The sequence below is a fragment of the Lipotes vexillifer genome, unplaced genomic scaffold, assembly GCF_000442215.2.
Source record: "Lipotes vexillifer unplaced genomic scaffold, Lipotes_vexillifer_v1.1 scaffold419, whole genome shotgun sequence".
NCBI lineage: Eukaryota > Metazoa > Chordata > Mammalia > Artiodactyla > Lipotidae > Lipotes > Lipotes vexillifer.
The window spans coordinates 948,618-966,030 of NW_006786333.1; the positions used below are offsets into that span (position 1 = coordinate 948,618).

At 38.2% G+C, this 17,413-nt stretch overlaps 1 protein-coding gene across 1 annotated transcript in view; it reads right to left on the bottom strand.

Moving 5' to 3' along the window:
- Window positions 1-15,184: 15,184 nt before the first annotated feature.
- The window catches only part of MIGA1 (mitoguardin 1), an 87,783-nt gene continuing 85,554 nt past the window's right edge, over window positions 15,185-17,413 (bottom strand). The window contains exon 16 of the mRNA XM_007458715.1: window positions 15,185-16,010. Within this exon, the coding sequence (XP_007458777.1) occupies window positions 15,792-16,010 (219 nt within the window). The 3' untranslated portion in view covers window positions 15,185-15,791. The remainder of the gene's footprint in view (window positions 16,011-17,413) is intronic.

A 17,413-nucleotide genomic window follows, 5' to 3' on the forward strand; every position in this document is an offset into this window, starting at 1 on the left:
TGAGCTAGTGAACAAATAACAAAGAGGAGGAAAACTGTCTGATCCAAAATCAGCCCAAATGAAACTTATGAATGATATCTCTAAAAGGAGGGCTGATGATGAGGATGCATGAATGAATGAATGAATGAATGAACAAATGAACAAATAAATAAAATTATAGAAAGTAAAATAAAATGGAGTGAGTTTACTTATTAACCCAGATATCATGAAAAACCAGAAATTGGGCTTTCAGGATGTTGGCTTCCCAAGCAATTTCTGGAGGAGACTGGGCCTCCTCATCCCCTCTTCAAGTGGAAGATGGCCTTTCAATGAAGGACACAGCTGGGAATGGGAAGACCCAGGCCGATGGCCCCAAACAAGTGGGTGGGACAGTGAGGTGGAAGAACAGTAGTTAACTTCACTTGATGACCAATGTCTAAGGTCGCAAAAACTCTCCTAAACACTTAAGATGGGGAAGGAGTAGGATTATTTAAGAGTTCCTAGGAAAGATTTCTTTCCCAGAGATATCTCCCCTATGCTTTCTAAAGTCCCACCAGTTAAAATATTTTTAGTTCTCAATACATGGTTCCTTTCAGCTCAATGGACTACCAGCAATTAGTGTCAATGAAAGTTAACCTCTCCTTCCCATTCCCATGATCAGTTTATTTAAGAGAAGGATTGCTAACCAAAATATATCTTCAACATTTAATGTCCAGGTTCCTAATGCCAAGTCCAGCAGACTTCCCATCATATCATGGCTTCAGACCTGCCCTAATATTGATACTTAGATCAGGGGCCTGCATATTCAAGTGTCTATAGTCAGGTAATGTAAGTTCATGTTATGTGGTATAATTGACAGGTAATATAAATGAGTGATGACTAATTGTCAGACAGTAAGGGATGGTGGAGACTATGTCAAAAAAAGAGTGTGTACCCTATCTGAGGAGGGAGCCACTACTTAGTTCCAGAGTATTCTTGCTATGCAGAAATGTGGACCCAGTTTTGCCAAGATCTTCCAATTTTTCAAGAGAGGCTGAAAATCCATATTTTAATATAAAATGTACTATTTTTAAGCATGTCTATGGCTGAAAATGGCTTTTTGGCTCCCAATTTGTGGCCCTTGATCTAAATGAACAAGCATCACTGAGAAAATGCAAAGAGACAAAGGGGAGGCCTATTTTGGCCAGAAAGAGGGAGGCAGAATCAAAGGGGAGAAAAGGGCAGGAAAGAGGCACAGAAAGGAAGGTGGAAGTCAAATTTCACCAACCTCAAAACCTGGCCTAGGGACCCCAAACTATCTGTCTTCTAATCTGAGAACAAAAAGGAAGAGATGAAGAAAGAAAAAAAAAAAAAAAAAAAAAAAAAAAGAGGGGAAGGGAGAAAAAGAACCAACTCTTGAACACTTACTAGATGGCAGATGCTGCATCAGATGCTTTCACATATGCACTTTCATTGAGATATGGCAATGCGAGAAAAAACATCCTATGCATGGGGAAAAGAGGGAACTATATCAAAATACTAATCATTTATGTGTTAGATGATGAGAGCCCCCTTTCCAGTTCCCCACAATTTTTAACCATAAATATAATATGGTTGTATTAACTTTATAATAAAAAACAAATTTGACTGAAAGTTAAATAAATAAGTTGGATTTCTGGGTAAAAATCCACCCATCCTAGAGTGTAGAAAGTATACTACCATTAAGTCAAGCCAAACTATGTGCTGAGCATTTAAATAGAAAAAGAAAATATAACAACTCTAAGTGTATACAGATGTGTAATCTTGCAATTATAAAACCAGAAGAAAGAGAACATGAAAGAAACTATACAGGTGATGTAGACCACAGACAGATTAAATAAGAACAGAGATATGTGAAATCGTTAAGAATGCTGTAGCTCATTCTCCTTCTTAATTATAAAGTTGACTACTAAGGTGTTTTGTGTGTGTGGCCTACAAACATACAATGTACTAAGTCCTCTCTTCCATAAAATCTTTCAGACATCTGCCCATTTGTTACATACTTTTCTACATTTACTACATTGTTTTCTTTCCTTTAGGCATGTATTGTTATTTAAACAATACTTTTATTTGCCTTTAGGGTGTTTCAAAGGTAACAGTAGGTTTTCTTTTCTTTTCCTAAATAAAGTAGTATCTCATTTCAGGCCACTTGGGTTCTAAGCCATCTAAATTCCCAATTGATCTCTTCCAAATATACATATCCAGTTTTCATCCTGTTCACAAATGAAACTCTAACCCAAATACCTCAAATGTAATTTCAGGGGAAAAATACTGTTCAAAAACCTAGATAATGCATTCCTTCGCTGATGCTAAATATAGTCATCTCAAGATGACATACATTTTGACAATGATCAGTCTTACATATCAAATTTTCAAAAATAGCACAGATTCCATTTTCAATGAGTAGGAAAAATTGCTATTCACTACATTTCAGCTTAAAATGGATTTAAAAGTGTGACTCTTTCATGAAAATGGAAATTACATCAATACTGTATCAACGTAAACTGGATTTAAAAGAATTTTGTTGTGGTTTTTGCTTAGGGCTCTTTAAGGGAGTCATGGCAGACAAAATACAGAATTGCCCACATTTTTCTTTCAAGTATTCCCAGCCAGAATATAAAATATCTTCAAAAATAGGGGGCTAATAGCTGTGAGAAAGAATCTGACTTAACTACATTAAGTAATCAAAGTTCATTTATACTAAATATACCTCCTCAAAAAAAACCCTGTCCCTCAATTTGGTTGATAATGCACTTTTCCACCCTACCGGGCTTCAAAACTCAAAAGAATTTCAGAGACTTATGTGTATTCTGAGTTTTCTTATGGTAACAATTTAACCTGTAAAAGGATTGGCGGAGAATGTGGTTCACTCAATGACGGGTGACTAAGATGGTATAAATACCTAAGTTTATATAATCATGCTACCCAACACATAGTTATGTTGTGACTCGAAGGCCAATGGGCCCATACATGAATTCATTAACAAAATTAAGCTGGTGAATGATGCTCCTGTTGCTTTGCTCATGGAACTAATTTCTTTCTTATTATGGCTTAACTTCTTTTCTTTACCTGCCTCCAGCCCAAGGACAGACATTTTGTTAGGGCATATCCTTATGCTATTTTTATCTTGTTCTCATTCTATCCTCCCTCTCTGTCTCTCTCTCCCACTCTCTCTTCACCCCACCCCCCCCCTTTCCAACTCTCTTCGTTCGCATTATGGACCTTAAATTAAATAAATATGAAATGAAGATCTTGAAGCCATTGCGATAATCAACTAACCTCTCAACTAGGTTATTTTCTTTATAAACGCCATTAATAATAATTTTTTAGCATTTGTAGAGCTTTGCAGAGTTTACAAACAGTTGGAATGGCTCGGCGTTTTCACAAAGCATACAGAGAAGGGAGGTCTCGAGAGGTGGCTACATCATTCACTCCAACTTCCAGCTCTAGTTGCACAACTCCCAACATCCGACATAGGTTAGAATCACTAAAAACTAGTCTGGAGGGAGGGGGCAGATGATGGGCTGTTAAATCACATTTCAGTCCCCAGCCTCCACAGGGACCGATCAGGAAGGACTGCTCTTAAAAACAACAGGCACTGCCGGCGGAGACGGAGACCGCGCCGGGGGCACGTGGTGGGGGACGACACGGCACTTTACCTGCCGGGACCCCTGGGACAGAGCAAGGGGACCGGCACCCGCTCCACCGCCGTAGGGCTCACTACCTGCAGGACCGAGAAAGCTCCCGAAACTGCACAGACAGGGCGCAAGCCGAGCTGAAGCTGCGGAGCCGGGCAAGGAAATCGTGGCCAGGAGCCCGAGGCCGGTGACCACGGAGGGACAGCCAGGCCGACCCCGGTCCGCCCTCCGCCAAGCCCGCGGAAGCGGCTCCGAGGGCCGTTTCGCTCGCGCCGGGGGACCAGCGCGTCGCCACAGCTGGATGGAGCCGGGCAAGGAGCCGGGGCGCGCGTCCCCGCCGCCCCGGGGGAGCCAACGGCTCCGTCTCGGCCGCCCCCTCCCCACGTCCCCCCGACTCCTCTCACCCGCCTCGAGCCGGCGACACGCGAAGGTCCGGGGTGAGCGCTGGCAGGCTCTGGGCGCCGGGGTGTGGTCAGGGGTCCTGGCGCTCCGGCCGCCGCCGCTCCAGCCGCTACGAGCCCTCTGGCCGCCGCCGGCTCCAGCAGCAAGTTTCCATAAAAGTCCTGGTGTGCAGCCTGTTCCCGCATTCCAGGCGGGCCCAACGCCGGCTGCAGCTGTTCCAAAACACGAGGCCAGTTCCCCCAACCCCCCGCCTCCGCCGTGTGGCCCGGAGAGGGGTGGAGAGTCCAGGAGGAAGGCGGGCGAGGGGGGCGGTGGCTGCCAACTTTCCGCCGGGACCTGCGGGTCGCCCGGCTCTGGGTCCCTGCGCTGACCCCCTCCCCGCGGGTCCCCCTCCACCTCATGGCGGGGTCCGGGGAAGGCAGGCTGCCTCCCTTGTGGGAAACGGGTGCTACCGGAATGGGATTCAGAAACAGGCGGCGGCTGCCTCGCCGCGACCCGCAGCCGCTTTGCGCTGGGCCCGCTTCTCAGCTGCCCTACCGGTCCTGGTGTCTAAGAAGCCGAAGCACTGCCTTATCTTCTTCATCCAGAGCGTCGACCCTTGGCCAACCTTCCTTTTACTGTTGAGAGCACAGGGCAGCAGAGCGGGGACCACTTCATTTGTCTGTTGCTCTCCTTTTCTTGGTTCTGGTCTTCAACTCTAAAGAGAACGGCTGATAGATAAAAGTGGAAGAAAGAGGGGGGAGGGGCGGGGAGGAGGAAGCATAAAAATAAATATTTCTATAATCTTCCAATTTTCCTTAATTGAAGGCAAATCATCTCTGGTCTTTCTAAACCTACATTAATGCATCTTGCGAATATTAGCACCACAGAACTTTCCAATCTGGACCACCAGACTGCCAATTAAATCCATCAGACAACCTACATTAAAACCTGAAATACTAATCCAGGGGTGACATTTTCCTGGTGGGGAGATCTTCAGTTCTGCACTGCATGCATGAAATGAATATAAATTTAATGAATGAGTGAATGAATTAACAAAATCGAACTAGCATCCACACAGATAAGCCAGGGACAACTACCTCCAATTTCCAGCCCTGGGCACAGTGGTGCTCAGGTTATATTTTCAGGGATTTTGAAAAAGGCCTTCTCGTCTTAACTAAAACTTTTCTTCTCCATCCCATCCCCGTACACTATTTACTCGGGATGGAAATTCTTTTAAGAGGTATACACCATTCATTCTTCAATTAGAGAAAAGTTCTAGATTGGTAATTAAGACAGCTATTTAAACTTACTCTAATACAGATTAGCATGGCCTGGATGATCTAGCTTGTTCCCTTGCACCCGTCAGTACCATCACCCTAACCTTCAGTTCATGGAATTTTCCGTGGTCATTCTGGCTGCAGGGCCTTTGCATAAGCTGTTCCCTCTGCATGAAATTCTCTTTTCCCTGGACTCTTCACCTACCTAACTTCAACATACGCTTTTGCTGTCTGCTTATATGTTGCTCTCTCAGAGGAGCCTTCCTTTTACCCCAATCTTTATCAGTCCCCCCATTATAAATTCTCACTCCACCCTTTTCTTTCTTACACTTAACAATTTATAATTAACACATTTATATTTATGACTTAAAGGAGTAGAAACTGTCTTAACTGATCCACTCAGATTCACCAGATACAATAAAGCTCTTCATTCTTCCTATAAACTCTGCTAGCTACCCACAGCATGCAAGGCCTACCTCTTCTCCCCTCAATTCATCATTCATTCATTCAACAAATACTCAGTTCTAGATACTTAGGATACAGCAGTCACAAAACAAATAAAATGCCCTGCCATCATGGGACATACATTTTAGAGGAAGAGGGCAGCCAGTAAGCAAATAAACAACTAAGTGATATGCATTAGAGAGAAACCAGAGCAGAAAAGTAGGGAATGATGGGAACGGAGTGGGAGAAAAATGGTCCAGAAGGAGGTGCAAAAGCCCCAGGAAGGATCCTATCTGACATGTTCTAGGAAGAGCAAGAAGGCTTCTGTGGGTGAAGCTGAGTAGGCAAAGGGTGAAATAATACTGAGTGGAGTGGGGCAGGAGATAGACTGCGAGAAATATTTTTTACATTGTAAGGACTTTGGCTTTTACTCTGAGTAAGATGGGTGGCCACTGGTGGATTGTGAACAAAGCAGTGACATAATCTGACAGATTTTTAACATGTTCACTCTGGCCAATGTGCTGCAAACACACTAAATGAAGCAGCGAGACCAGTTAGGAGGCTTCCAAAATAATCAGGATGAAAGGTAATGGGAGTTTGGACCAAGGTGATGGTTCTGTAGGTAGTGAGAAATGCTTGGCGTATTTTTTTTCTTGGTACTTTTTAAAAAGTGGAACTGGTGTATAAGAATGCCAGAGATTTCTGTGCATTAATTTTGTATCCTGCTACTTTACCAAATTCATTGATTAGCTCTAGTAGTTTTCTGGTAGCATCTTTAGGATTCTCTATGTATAGCATCATGTCATCTGCAAACAGTGAAAGTTTTACTTCTTCTTTTCTGATTTGGATTCCTTTTATTTCTTTTTCTTCTCTGATTGCTGTGGCTAAAACTTCCAAAACTATGTTCAATAAGAGTGGTGAGAGTGGGCAACCTTGTCTTGTTCCTGATCTTAGTGGAAACGGTTTCAGTTTTTCACCATTGAGGACGATGGTGGCTGTGGGTTTGTCATATATGGCCTTTATTATGTTGAGGAAAGTTCCCTCTATGCCTACTTTCTGAAGGTTTTTTTTTTTTTTTTCCGGTACACGGGCCTCTCACTGCCATAACCTCTCCCACTGCGGAGCACAGGCTCCAGATGGCAGGCTCAGTGGCCATGGCTCACGGGCTCAGCTGCTCCCCAGCATGCGGGATCCTCCCGGACCGGGGCATGAACCTGTGTCCCCTGCATCGGCAGGTGGACCCTCAACCACTGCGCCACCAGGGAAGCTCTCTGCAGGGTCTTTATCATAAACGGGTGTTGAATTTTGTCGAAAGCTTTCTCTGCATCTATTGAGATGATCATATGGTTTTTCTCCTTCAGTTTGTTAATACGGTGTATCACATGGATTGATTTGCGTATACTAAAGAATCCTTGCATTCCTGGAATAAACCCCACTTGATCATGGTGTATGATCCATTTAATGTGCTATTGCATTCTGTTTGCTAGTATTTTGTTGAGGAGTTTTGCATCTATGTTCATCAATGATGTTGGCCTGTAGTTTTCTTTCTTTGTGACATCTTTGTCTGGTTTTGGTATCAGGGTGATGGTGGCCTCGTAGAATGAGTTTGGGAGTGTTCCTCCCTCTGCTATATTTTGGAAGAGTTTGAGAAGAACAGGTGTTAGTTCTTCTCTAAATGTTTGATAGAATTTGCCTGTGAAGCCATCTGGTTTTGTTTGCTGGAAGATTTTTAATCACAGTTTCAATTTCAGTGCTTGTGATTGGTCTGTTCATATTTTCTATTTCTTCCTGGTTCAGTCTCGGCAGGTTGTGCATTTCTAAGAATTTGTCCATTTCTTCCTGGTTGTCCATTTTATTGCCGTAGAGCTGCTTGTAGTAATCTCTCATGGCATTCTTATACACTAGTGATGAAAAATCTGAAAGTGAAATTAAAAATACACTCCCATTTACCACTGCAACAAAAAGAATAAAATATCTGGGAATAAACCTATCTAAGGAGACAAAAGACCTGTATGCAGAAAATTGTAAGACACTGATGAAAGAAATTAAAGATGATACAAATAGATGGAGAGATATACCATGTTTTTGGATTGGAAGAATCAACACTGTGAAAATGACTATACTACCCAAAGCAAACTACAGAATCAATGCGATCCCTATCAAACTACCACTGGCATTTTTCACAGAACTAGAACAAAAAGTTTCACAATTTGTATGGAAACACAAAAGACCCCGAATAGCCAAAGCAATCTTGAGAACGAAAAATGGAGCTGGAGGAATCAGGTTCCCTGACTTCAGACTATACTACAAAGCTACAGTAATCAAGACAGTATGGTACTGGCACAAAAACAGAAATAAAGATCAATGGAACAGGATAGAAATCCCAGAGATAAACCCATGCACATATGGTCAACTTATCTTTGATAAAGGAGGCAAGAATATACAATGGAGAAAAGACAGCCTCTCCAATAAGTGCTGCTGGGAAAACTGGACAGGTACAGGTAAAAGTATGAAATTAGAACACTCCCTAATACCATACACAAAAATAAACTCAAAATGCATTAAAGATCTAAATGTAAGGCCAGAAACTATCAAACTCTTAGAGGAAAACACAGGCAGAACACTCTATGACATAAATCACAGCAAGATCCTTTTTGACCCACCTCCTAGAGAAATGGAAATAAAAACAAAAATAAACAAATGGGACCTAATGAAACTTCAAAGCTTTTGCACAGCAAAGGAAACCATAAACAAGACCAAAAGACAACCCTCAGAATGGGAGAAAATATTTGCAAATGAAGCAACTGACAAAGGATTAATCTCCAAAATTTACAAGCAGCTCATGCAGCTCAATAACAAAAAAACAAACAACCCAATCCAAAAATGGGCAGAAGACCTAAATAGACATTTCTCCAAAGATGATGTACAGATTGTCAACAAACACATGAAAGAATGTTCAACATCATTAATCATTAGAGAAATGCAAATCAAAACTACAATGAGATATCATCACACACCGGTCCGAATGGCCGTCATCAAAAAATCTAGAAACAATAAATGCTGGAGAGGGTGTGGAGAAAAGGGAACCCTCTTGCACTGCTGGTGGGAATGTAAATTGATACAGCCACTGTGGAGAACAGTATGGAGGTTCCTTAAAAAACTACAAATAGAACTACCATATGACCCAGCAATCCCACTACTGGGCATATACCCTGAGAAAACCATAATTCAAAAAGAGTCATGTACCAAAATGTTCATTGCAGCTCTATTTACTATAGCCAGGAGATGGAAGCAACTTACGTGTCCATCATCGGATGAATGGATAAAGAAGATGTGGCACATATATACGATGGAATATTACTCTGCCATAAAAAGAAACAAAATTGAGTTATTTGTAGTGAGGTGGATGGACCCAGAGTCTGTCATACAGAGTGAAGTAAGAAAGAGAAAAAGAAATATACATATACATATATACATATACATAACACATATACACGGAATCTAAGAAAAAAAAAAGTCATGAAGAACCTAGGGGTAAGACGGGAATAAAGACACAGGCCTACTAGAGAATGGACTTGAGGATATGGGGAGGGGGAAGGGTAAGCTGTGACAAAGTGAGAGAGTGGCACGGACATATATACACTACCAAATGTAAAATAGATAGCTAGTGGGAAGCAGCCGCATAGCACAGGGAGATCAGCTCGGTGCTTTGTGACCACCTAGAGGGATGGGATAGGGCGGGTGGGAGGCAGGAAGACGAAGAGGGAAGAGATATGGGAACATATGTATATGTATAACTGATTCACTTCATTATAAAGCAGAAACTAACACACCATTGTAAAGCAATTATACTCCAATAAAGATGTTAAAAAAAAAAGTGGAACTGGTAGGATTTTGGTAACAGATTGAGTGTGAGATGTGAGGAAAAGAAGTTTTGGGCCTGAGGAACTGGAAAAATGTTTTCATTTACTGGGATGAGAAATATGGGGAGGAGGTTTAGGCTGGTGTGGTCAGGAGCTCCGTTTTGGACATGCTAAGTTTGAGAAGACTATTAGAAATCCAAGATTTGTCTATCTGTGTAAACATTCCTTGTATATTTGTCATGAATCGATTAGATTTGTTCTCACTCTTGATTACATCAGTTGCATGTTACTGAAATTACACAAACATTACAAAAAGGAAGAAATACCAAAGCAAAAATAAACAGTTAATAGTTTTTATAAAAGCTAAGTTGAATGCTTTGAAGACCTAATAAAAGCAAATAGCTTATAAACATTACCATCAAGCTAGGTGTGGGGAAGACAAATGTAAGATTGGGTAGAAAATTATGAAAACCTAGGGGGATTTGGGACTCAGTGCTTTTCATGTAACTTTTTCTCCTTTAAATAAGGGAAACTGGAAAACCCAGATGATGGTTTTGAGGTATAGTTTCTACAACAAAGACATCTCAGAATACCCAGTAGATCCATACTCTCAGTAAAGGCCTTCACCCTACCTCAAAAGATTGGTCCAAGAATGTGCACATATTCATTTAAAATTAAAATGTCTACATTATCTATATACAATTTATTATGATTCCCTGGTGCGATATCCAGCCACCAAGATAACCCCAAATGATCCCGCCTCCTAGTCTTTCCACCCTTGTGTAATCTCCTCCCACACTGTGTCAGGGTTGGTCTGTGTGACTAATAGAATATGGCACAAGTGATGGTATGTCCTGTTCAAGTCTAGGTTATAAAAGATACTGTGTCTTTTGCCTTGATATCTCTTGGATTACTCACTCTGGGGAAAGCCAGCTGCTGTATTTTAAAGATACTCAGGCAGCTCTGTTAAGAGGCCCACGTGGCAAGGACCTAAAGCCCCCTGACAACAGCCATGCGAGTGAGCAAATCTTGGAAGCAAATCTTCCAGCCCTAGTCAAACCTTCAGATGACTGCAGTCTCAGGACAGACCCTAAAACCCTGGACCACTAGAATCAGCCGTTCCTAAATTCCCAACCCTCAGAAACTATGGGAGATAATGTTCGTTGTTTAAAGCTGCTAAATTTGGGGATAATTTTTTATGCAGCAATAGATAACAAATGCACCTGCTTTAACCTACTTTTAAAAAAATTATCCATCTGCTACCACATTAAGCACTCAGTCCTTTTTAAAGTCCCTGGGCCTATTCTCTCACAGTGTTATTAAATAAAAGAATTAGCAAATTTCTAGAAGTCACATATTTCAGGTGCTTTCAAATGTCAAAGTTCTTCTCTATATTTAAGTATTAAATAGGTATTATTTCAAATAGCAAATTACAAAAGTTCTGTAATTTCCTATATATAAATATACTTTGTGAAAGCCTTTTGTGACACACATAAGAGACAGTTAAAAGCAAAACACTGAGGTGGTATTTGATATACCAGTTGCCTTGCTGTGGCTTTTAAGTACAGAATAAAAAGCATCATAGAAGGAAGGTTTGCTTTTTTTTTTTTTCCTGTACTGGAATTCAGTCCTTTTCTGCCCAAACGATAAAGGTTACTTAGGGGTTTTTCACTGTTCAAAGGTAGAAAAAAACAAAAAAAGAACCTCATCAGACAGAAGAGCTGAGCAGCCTGATCAAAGATGTCAGTAGCATGAGGAGAGAAAGGGATTAAAGGAGAAGTGGCAGGGTAAAGTATTACAGAATACAGAGTGTAGGAAGAAACACTACATAAAAAATAGAAGTCAAAAGCAAGAACAGTAGGAAAGACAGCTGGATAAACCAAGTGAGTTTATAACGATTTCCAGCAAAGCCCTACAAAGAGTGTAACAATAGGACACTGAGACTCTGGTAGAGGAGTATTTTAGACAAACATAAAAATTCGGAGAGACATGTTTAAAGGGCAAAATATTAAGTTCATGTAGCAGGGTCAACGAGGACGGCATGAGACAACAGGAGGATGGCAGATGACAAAGAAAACAGAAGATGAGACTGAGACATGGATCAGGTTTCCCATTCCATCTCCAACCCTATATCCTTGCTAGGAAAAAATTTAACTCATATTTGTATGGTTCGTTTATTAAGTAATATACTTAAGTTTATGTTTAGTTTCACAGTCTAAAAATATAACTATACATATTTATCTATACTGTACAGGTTTATTCTAAAATAAACCTCCTCATTAAAAAGTCCCAAATCGAGAATACTGTTTTTATAACGAGATAAACCCTTCTCACCATCCGGTGTCTTCAGTGGTGTCCAGGCAGCATCCCTCTCCTTGACTAAATGTATCTGAACCAAGAAGTGGTGGGCAAGGGGCATGTCTGAATAGGGAAGGATGCACGTACATCAATAAGATAAATTTATATTGTGTTTGATGGCAATTTTAACCAAAACACTTTAAATTATTAATAAAAAACCACAAGTACTTTGCCTTTATTGATCACAAAACTGTTTTCTCTCCCAGTTAGTACATAAAGAAAACATACTTTTACACTTGATTTCAGTATTTCTGCAGCGTTCTGTATTCTCCATGCCTGTATATGTGGTCTTATGGAGACTGAAAGCTCCCATAAGGTAGGTAGGGTTTGCTGAGACAAGTGTGACCTTGCAAATATATATAAGCATTGGATAAAATATTCAATACATCAGCAAGATGTACCATCACTTTTTTATTTGGCAGAAGTAGAAATACAGCCATGTTACAGTGCTCATTTTGGCTAAAGAGCCAGTGCTATTTTTTTCTGCTACTGTAGTGTTTCACTTTTACATAAATTAATAAGTGCAGTCCTTACATATAGGAAATAGACACATTTACTGATATCAGCCAAGTAAAGCTAATACACGGTTGTTCTCAAACTAAGCAAAACAATAACATAATATAATCATTAGGAACAAAGAAAGGATGCCCTTATTTCCATTAATCATAGACTATACAAATTCTTAAGTCTCACATACAGAGGTATTTCTAAATTTGATTAATCCAAGAAAAAAAAATATTTTTAAATTCAGCCTAATTCTTACAACCACTTTGAAATATATATTCCAAATAATTTCCTAATATGTGTTCATATTAAAATAAAAGCAAATTATGTTATGAACATAATTTTAAATTTCTAATTATGAAAGGTCACAGAGAAGTATGTTAAATGTTACTTTGGCATTCCTATCTCACAGGTTTAAAGGAATGATAAACTAAATAATTCTTTTGTAATGAAAATAATCACTCCCTAGATAATCATTTAAGTGGAAAATATTACATCTTAAGGCAAGAAAAAGTTTGTAAATATTTTTTATGAAGTCAGTTAATTCAACAAATTAATAGAATCACAATAAATATATACAAATAAAAAAATTCTTTATGAGAAGGAAAAAGTTCTTTGGAGCTGACTATAACACTATGAAAAACTTGCCTTCATTTTAAAAAGAATCTCATTTTCACATTTAATGAACATATCACAATCCTGCAAGAATAAATAACTAGCCTTTTAGTTGAACAAAGATGTAGAGAAACCAAAATAGAAAAAAAAAAAACATCAAATATAAATCACCTGAACACTTATATTTTTTCTTCCAGAAAACAGGAGGAAAAAAAATCCATTTTCTCATGATTAATTCAAGGTCCTCTTATAATTCACATAGGGAAGTAGATGGTAGAACTCACGGTGGCAAAGGCAATATTCTGATAATACTACCATAAAGAAGTGTTAAATAGGGTTTTATCCTAAAAGGCTCTGGACTAATTTACTTACTTTTTATTTTTTAAAACTGCTTTTAACCCAATTTCAAGGCAAACTGAAACTGGAACATACACCTCAAGTACTCTTCAGTGGTCAGAAACATTTTTAAGAGCTTTTTCTTTAGAAAGGTCAAGTTTCTTCCCTTATAATATAGAGGGTTTTTTCTATACCTATTACCTTGAAAGTCTATTTGGTCATTCTTGTCTCTTGAGTCAAAGGCCACATAGAAAGCCTCTTACTAAGGTAGTAGCTTCTGAACTGACCAGAAACTAATCAACCTCAAGCACTGAATTTGAGGTTCATGTGCTCTTAAATATGGGCAATTCCTTTTTTTTTTTTTTTTAAGGTGAAGTGTAAAAGAAAAAACACCTTCTGGAAAGCCATTCATCTTACCTGATGAAATAAATTTCCCAGAGTTGTTTCATGTACTAGCAGCATTATTAAATAGTGCAATTCTTCAAAACAGATTTCAAACAATATCCTCCTCAAATAAAAAAAGTAATTAAGTTTACTTATAGCTTTGTTTATAAAACCACAGCTTAAAACATTCAGCCCCCCAAACAGGAAAATTAACATAAGCAATAACTATCTTGCTTGTACAATGATGGGAATAGCTGTGTGCACACGTGTGTATGTGTGTGAATCATTCAAGGCCGGTGGTACCTCAACAAGAAACCAAAATACAGGATACAAATTAAAAAGTAAAATATTACATAATGGAATTTTTAGTTTTGATACCTCTAAAGATACTCCTCCATCAACAATAAGAATTATGAACAGCCAAGTATTAAATTAAGAATATATGTAATATGTGTAAGAAAAGTCAAGGAACTATATACTCAAAAAATATTAGAGCACTATTTCATATTGTTTAATGTTGTAACCTATACATTATGGAACACAGTACATGCGAACAGCATAAAGGTTCTGAATGTCCTATTTTGTAACTAATATTACATAAATTTGGCACATATATAAACTTAAAACCTTAAAAGACTATGCTTCTTTCCCCACTTTTCATTTTCTATTCATTCATCAGAAACTAGGCACTTTAAAAATGCACTTAAAAAAAATATATTTTAGATCCTTATGGATAATTCACTCCTAAAATGAATAAAGCCCACTTTAGGAGCAAAATCAACAAATCTAATCCATTGTTTTACTCAGACAGCCACTCTAAATAAGTGGCATATGATTTACACACAAAATTAATAAAACTCTGACAGTATCTAATATACTCTGAAGAAGCTTATTCATATGAACAACCCACTTGTTCATATATCTATCATAAAGGACAGGAAACATACTTCCATACCATTAAAAAATATTTTGTTCTATATTCGGGGAAAAAACCTTCAAGACCTCCCTAAGATTCAAAGTATCAATGAATAACTTAAAAATATGGTTATAATATGACAAATTCTCAGTGTGCTAAGTTCTCTGTAGAAACAACTAAAAGCCAGTTTTGCATAAGGAGAAAGAAGAAATGATTTTACTGTATCAAGATTAATACCCTAGAATGTTGGGAGATAGTCTCAAAACTACATGGAAAATTTTTAATTGCCTGTCATAGTTAATAAATGTTACATTTTTAATCAATATTCATTCAAGGGAAATGTTCTAATCTATACCAAGATAAAAGAAATTTCTTCAGTCTCTCTATTGTAACATAGGACCAACTGTAATGTATTTTGGAAACTTCAGTAAATCTAATATAAACTTGTAACTTGTAAACTTCTCAGTGGCAATTTGTTTAAATGTTCTGTAATGATACTTGGCTATTACAATTTCTTTGATTCAAATACTTAAGCAAATGCACAAGCAATAACATAAGCAGTACGTATTAAACACCACTACTGCCTAAACTTGATTAAACAACAAATAACTTTACAATTAAAAATACATTTTCAGGCAAATTTAACTTTGTTGACACTAGGAGTAATATATTCTTGCATGTGCGGGCCATAAAAGTCTTGGCTAAAGTATATATATTCCAGGTGCAAAGCATAAAAACAAAGCTTTTGAGAATGAAACTGGACATTTCAGACAGCTTCAAGACAACAAATCAATTAACTCCCAAGTACTGGTTTCAATTCAAGCAGTATTTCTATAAAACATACATTTCACAAATATTATTACCTCAAGATTAAAACAAAAGCACTTTGGATACACTACATGGGGATTCAATGACAGAACTTCTGTGTACATACAGTACAATCACTCATTCTTTACTACGTTTTTTTTTCCTCCCTGAGTCCATATCCACCAACTCTGTGTAATATATGTTACAAAATCAATAGTTACCTTAAAATATTTCATAGCACACTGAAATTGTCTGATTTTTATGGTACTTATTGTACTTTGGCTTCTAATAGGCCACTGGGCATAACATGACTGTGACTACTTATACAGCTACTTGTATGCCTCAGTGCATCAGCTCCAAGATAGGCCATTAAAAGTTCAGTTCGGCGAATAAGCAACTGCATGAGGTCTTCAGCCAAAGTCTCTATACTGGAGTAGCGCACCTTCTCAAAATCAAAAATGTCTTTGAGAAAGAAAAGAACTTGATTCTGGAAAATGAACACAAAACAAATTGGCACTTATTAGACCAAAATTATATTAAAACTAAATAGTTACTAATATTGTAACAAACAATGAATTAGGGGTCAGTTCCACTACTAATTTCAAATCTCAATAGAAAAGGAACCTTGAACAAGTGATTAAACCTTTTTGGGGAGTCTCATTTTCTTTTTCTGTAAAATAAGGGATAATTACTACCTGCCATTTTTACTACTCAGGGCTGATATAATGATTAAAAAAAAAACTTGGGAGGGTGGGAGGGAGATGCAAGAGGGAGGAGATATGGGGACACATGTTTATGTATAGCTGATGCACTTTGTTAATACAGCAGAAACTAACATTCCATTGTAAAGCAATTATACTCCAATAAAGATGTTAAAAAAAAAATCTCTGGGAAATGCTGGTAAATACTAAATCACTGTATAAACCTAAGGGGCTATCAGTCCTTTCCCAATAATTGAAGTTTTCATTGTTACCTATGAGCACTGGTACTACTTTAAGACAGAAAAGTAAACTATTTCCAATAATTATAACTTATAAATTTCAAATGTTTATTTTTCTGTACCAAAAATGACTTAAGACATGTGAAAAATAAAAATAATTTCAGGTCTCAAATCAGTGGAAGATCGTGAAGGATATTTCACTTCAGTAACTTAATACTTATGCTGAAACCCATTTTAAGCAACTTGTATACTACTAAGTCTCAGGTTGTTATGCCATGATGGAAAACAAAGTAATTCCAAAGAACAAAAAAACAGGAATATTTAATTTCTATCCTACAGAAATCAACTGTTAAGAAGTACTAAGAAGGCACAGTTCATAGATTTCATTGGATTTTATATCTGGAAGGGTTGCTGGCAACCAACCTGTATGGTCCCCTCATTTTATGAAGAGAAGGAGGACAAAGCATGATTTGCCCACACTCAGAGTGCTCATTAATGGCATACTTAATTCCCAGTCCAAACCTTTCCCTCTAAATACATACCTTACACTTGAGAGGTCAAGTAAATTAATCAAAAATTGAATTTTCAATGACAGGAAAAAAAAAAATGTCCTAAACCATTTACATAAATGCTACATTAACGGCACATAAGCAAAATAATTTAATTTTTTAAGTGAAGGGTATAGAGAAACATCCAAAGTTTCAAACATCAAAAACTTTCAAATTCATACTTGATTATGTTTACTTTTATTTGCTCCTTGAAACTCAGCCTAAATTCAGGACTATTAAATAGTGAGACTTTTCTTGGCACTGTGCCAGGCAGAAATTTCTGCAACAAGCTGCAACTTGTGTTTTGGTAAATTTAAACTGCTGACTTTGGAATACAATTTTAAACTCCCACCTTATTTCTCACAGCTGGGATTTTATCATTCATATTACCTTTAACTAGAA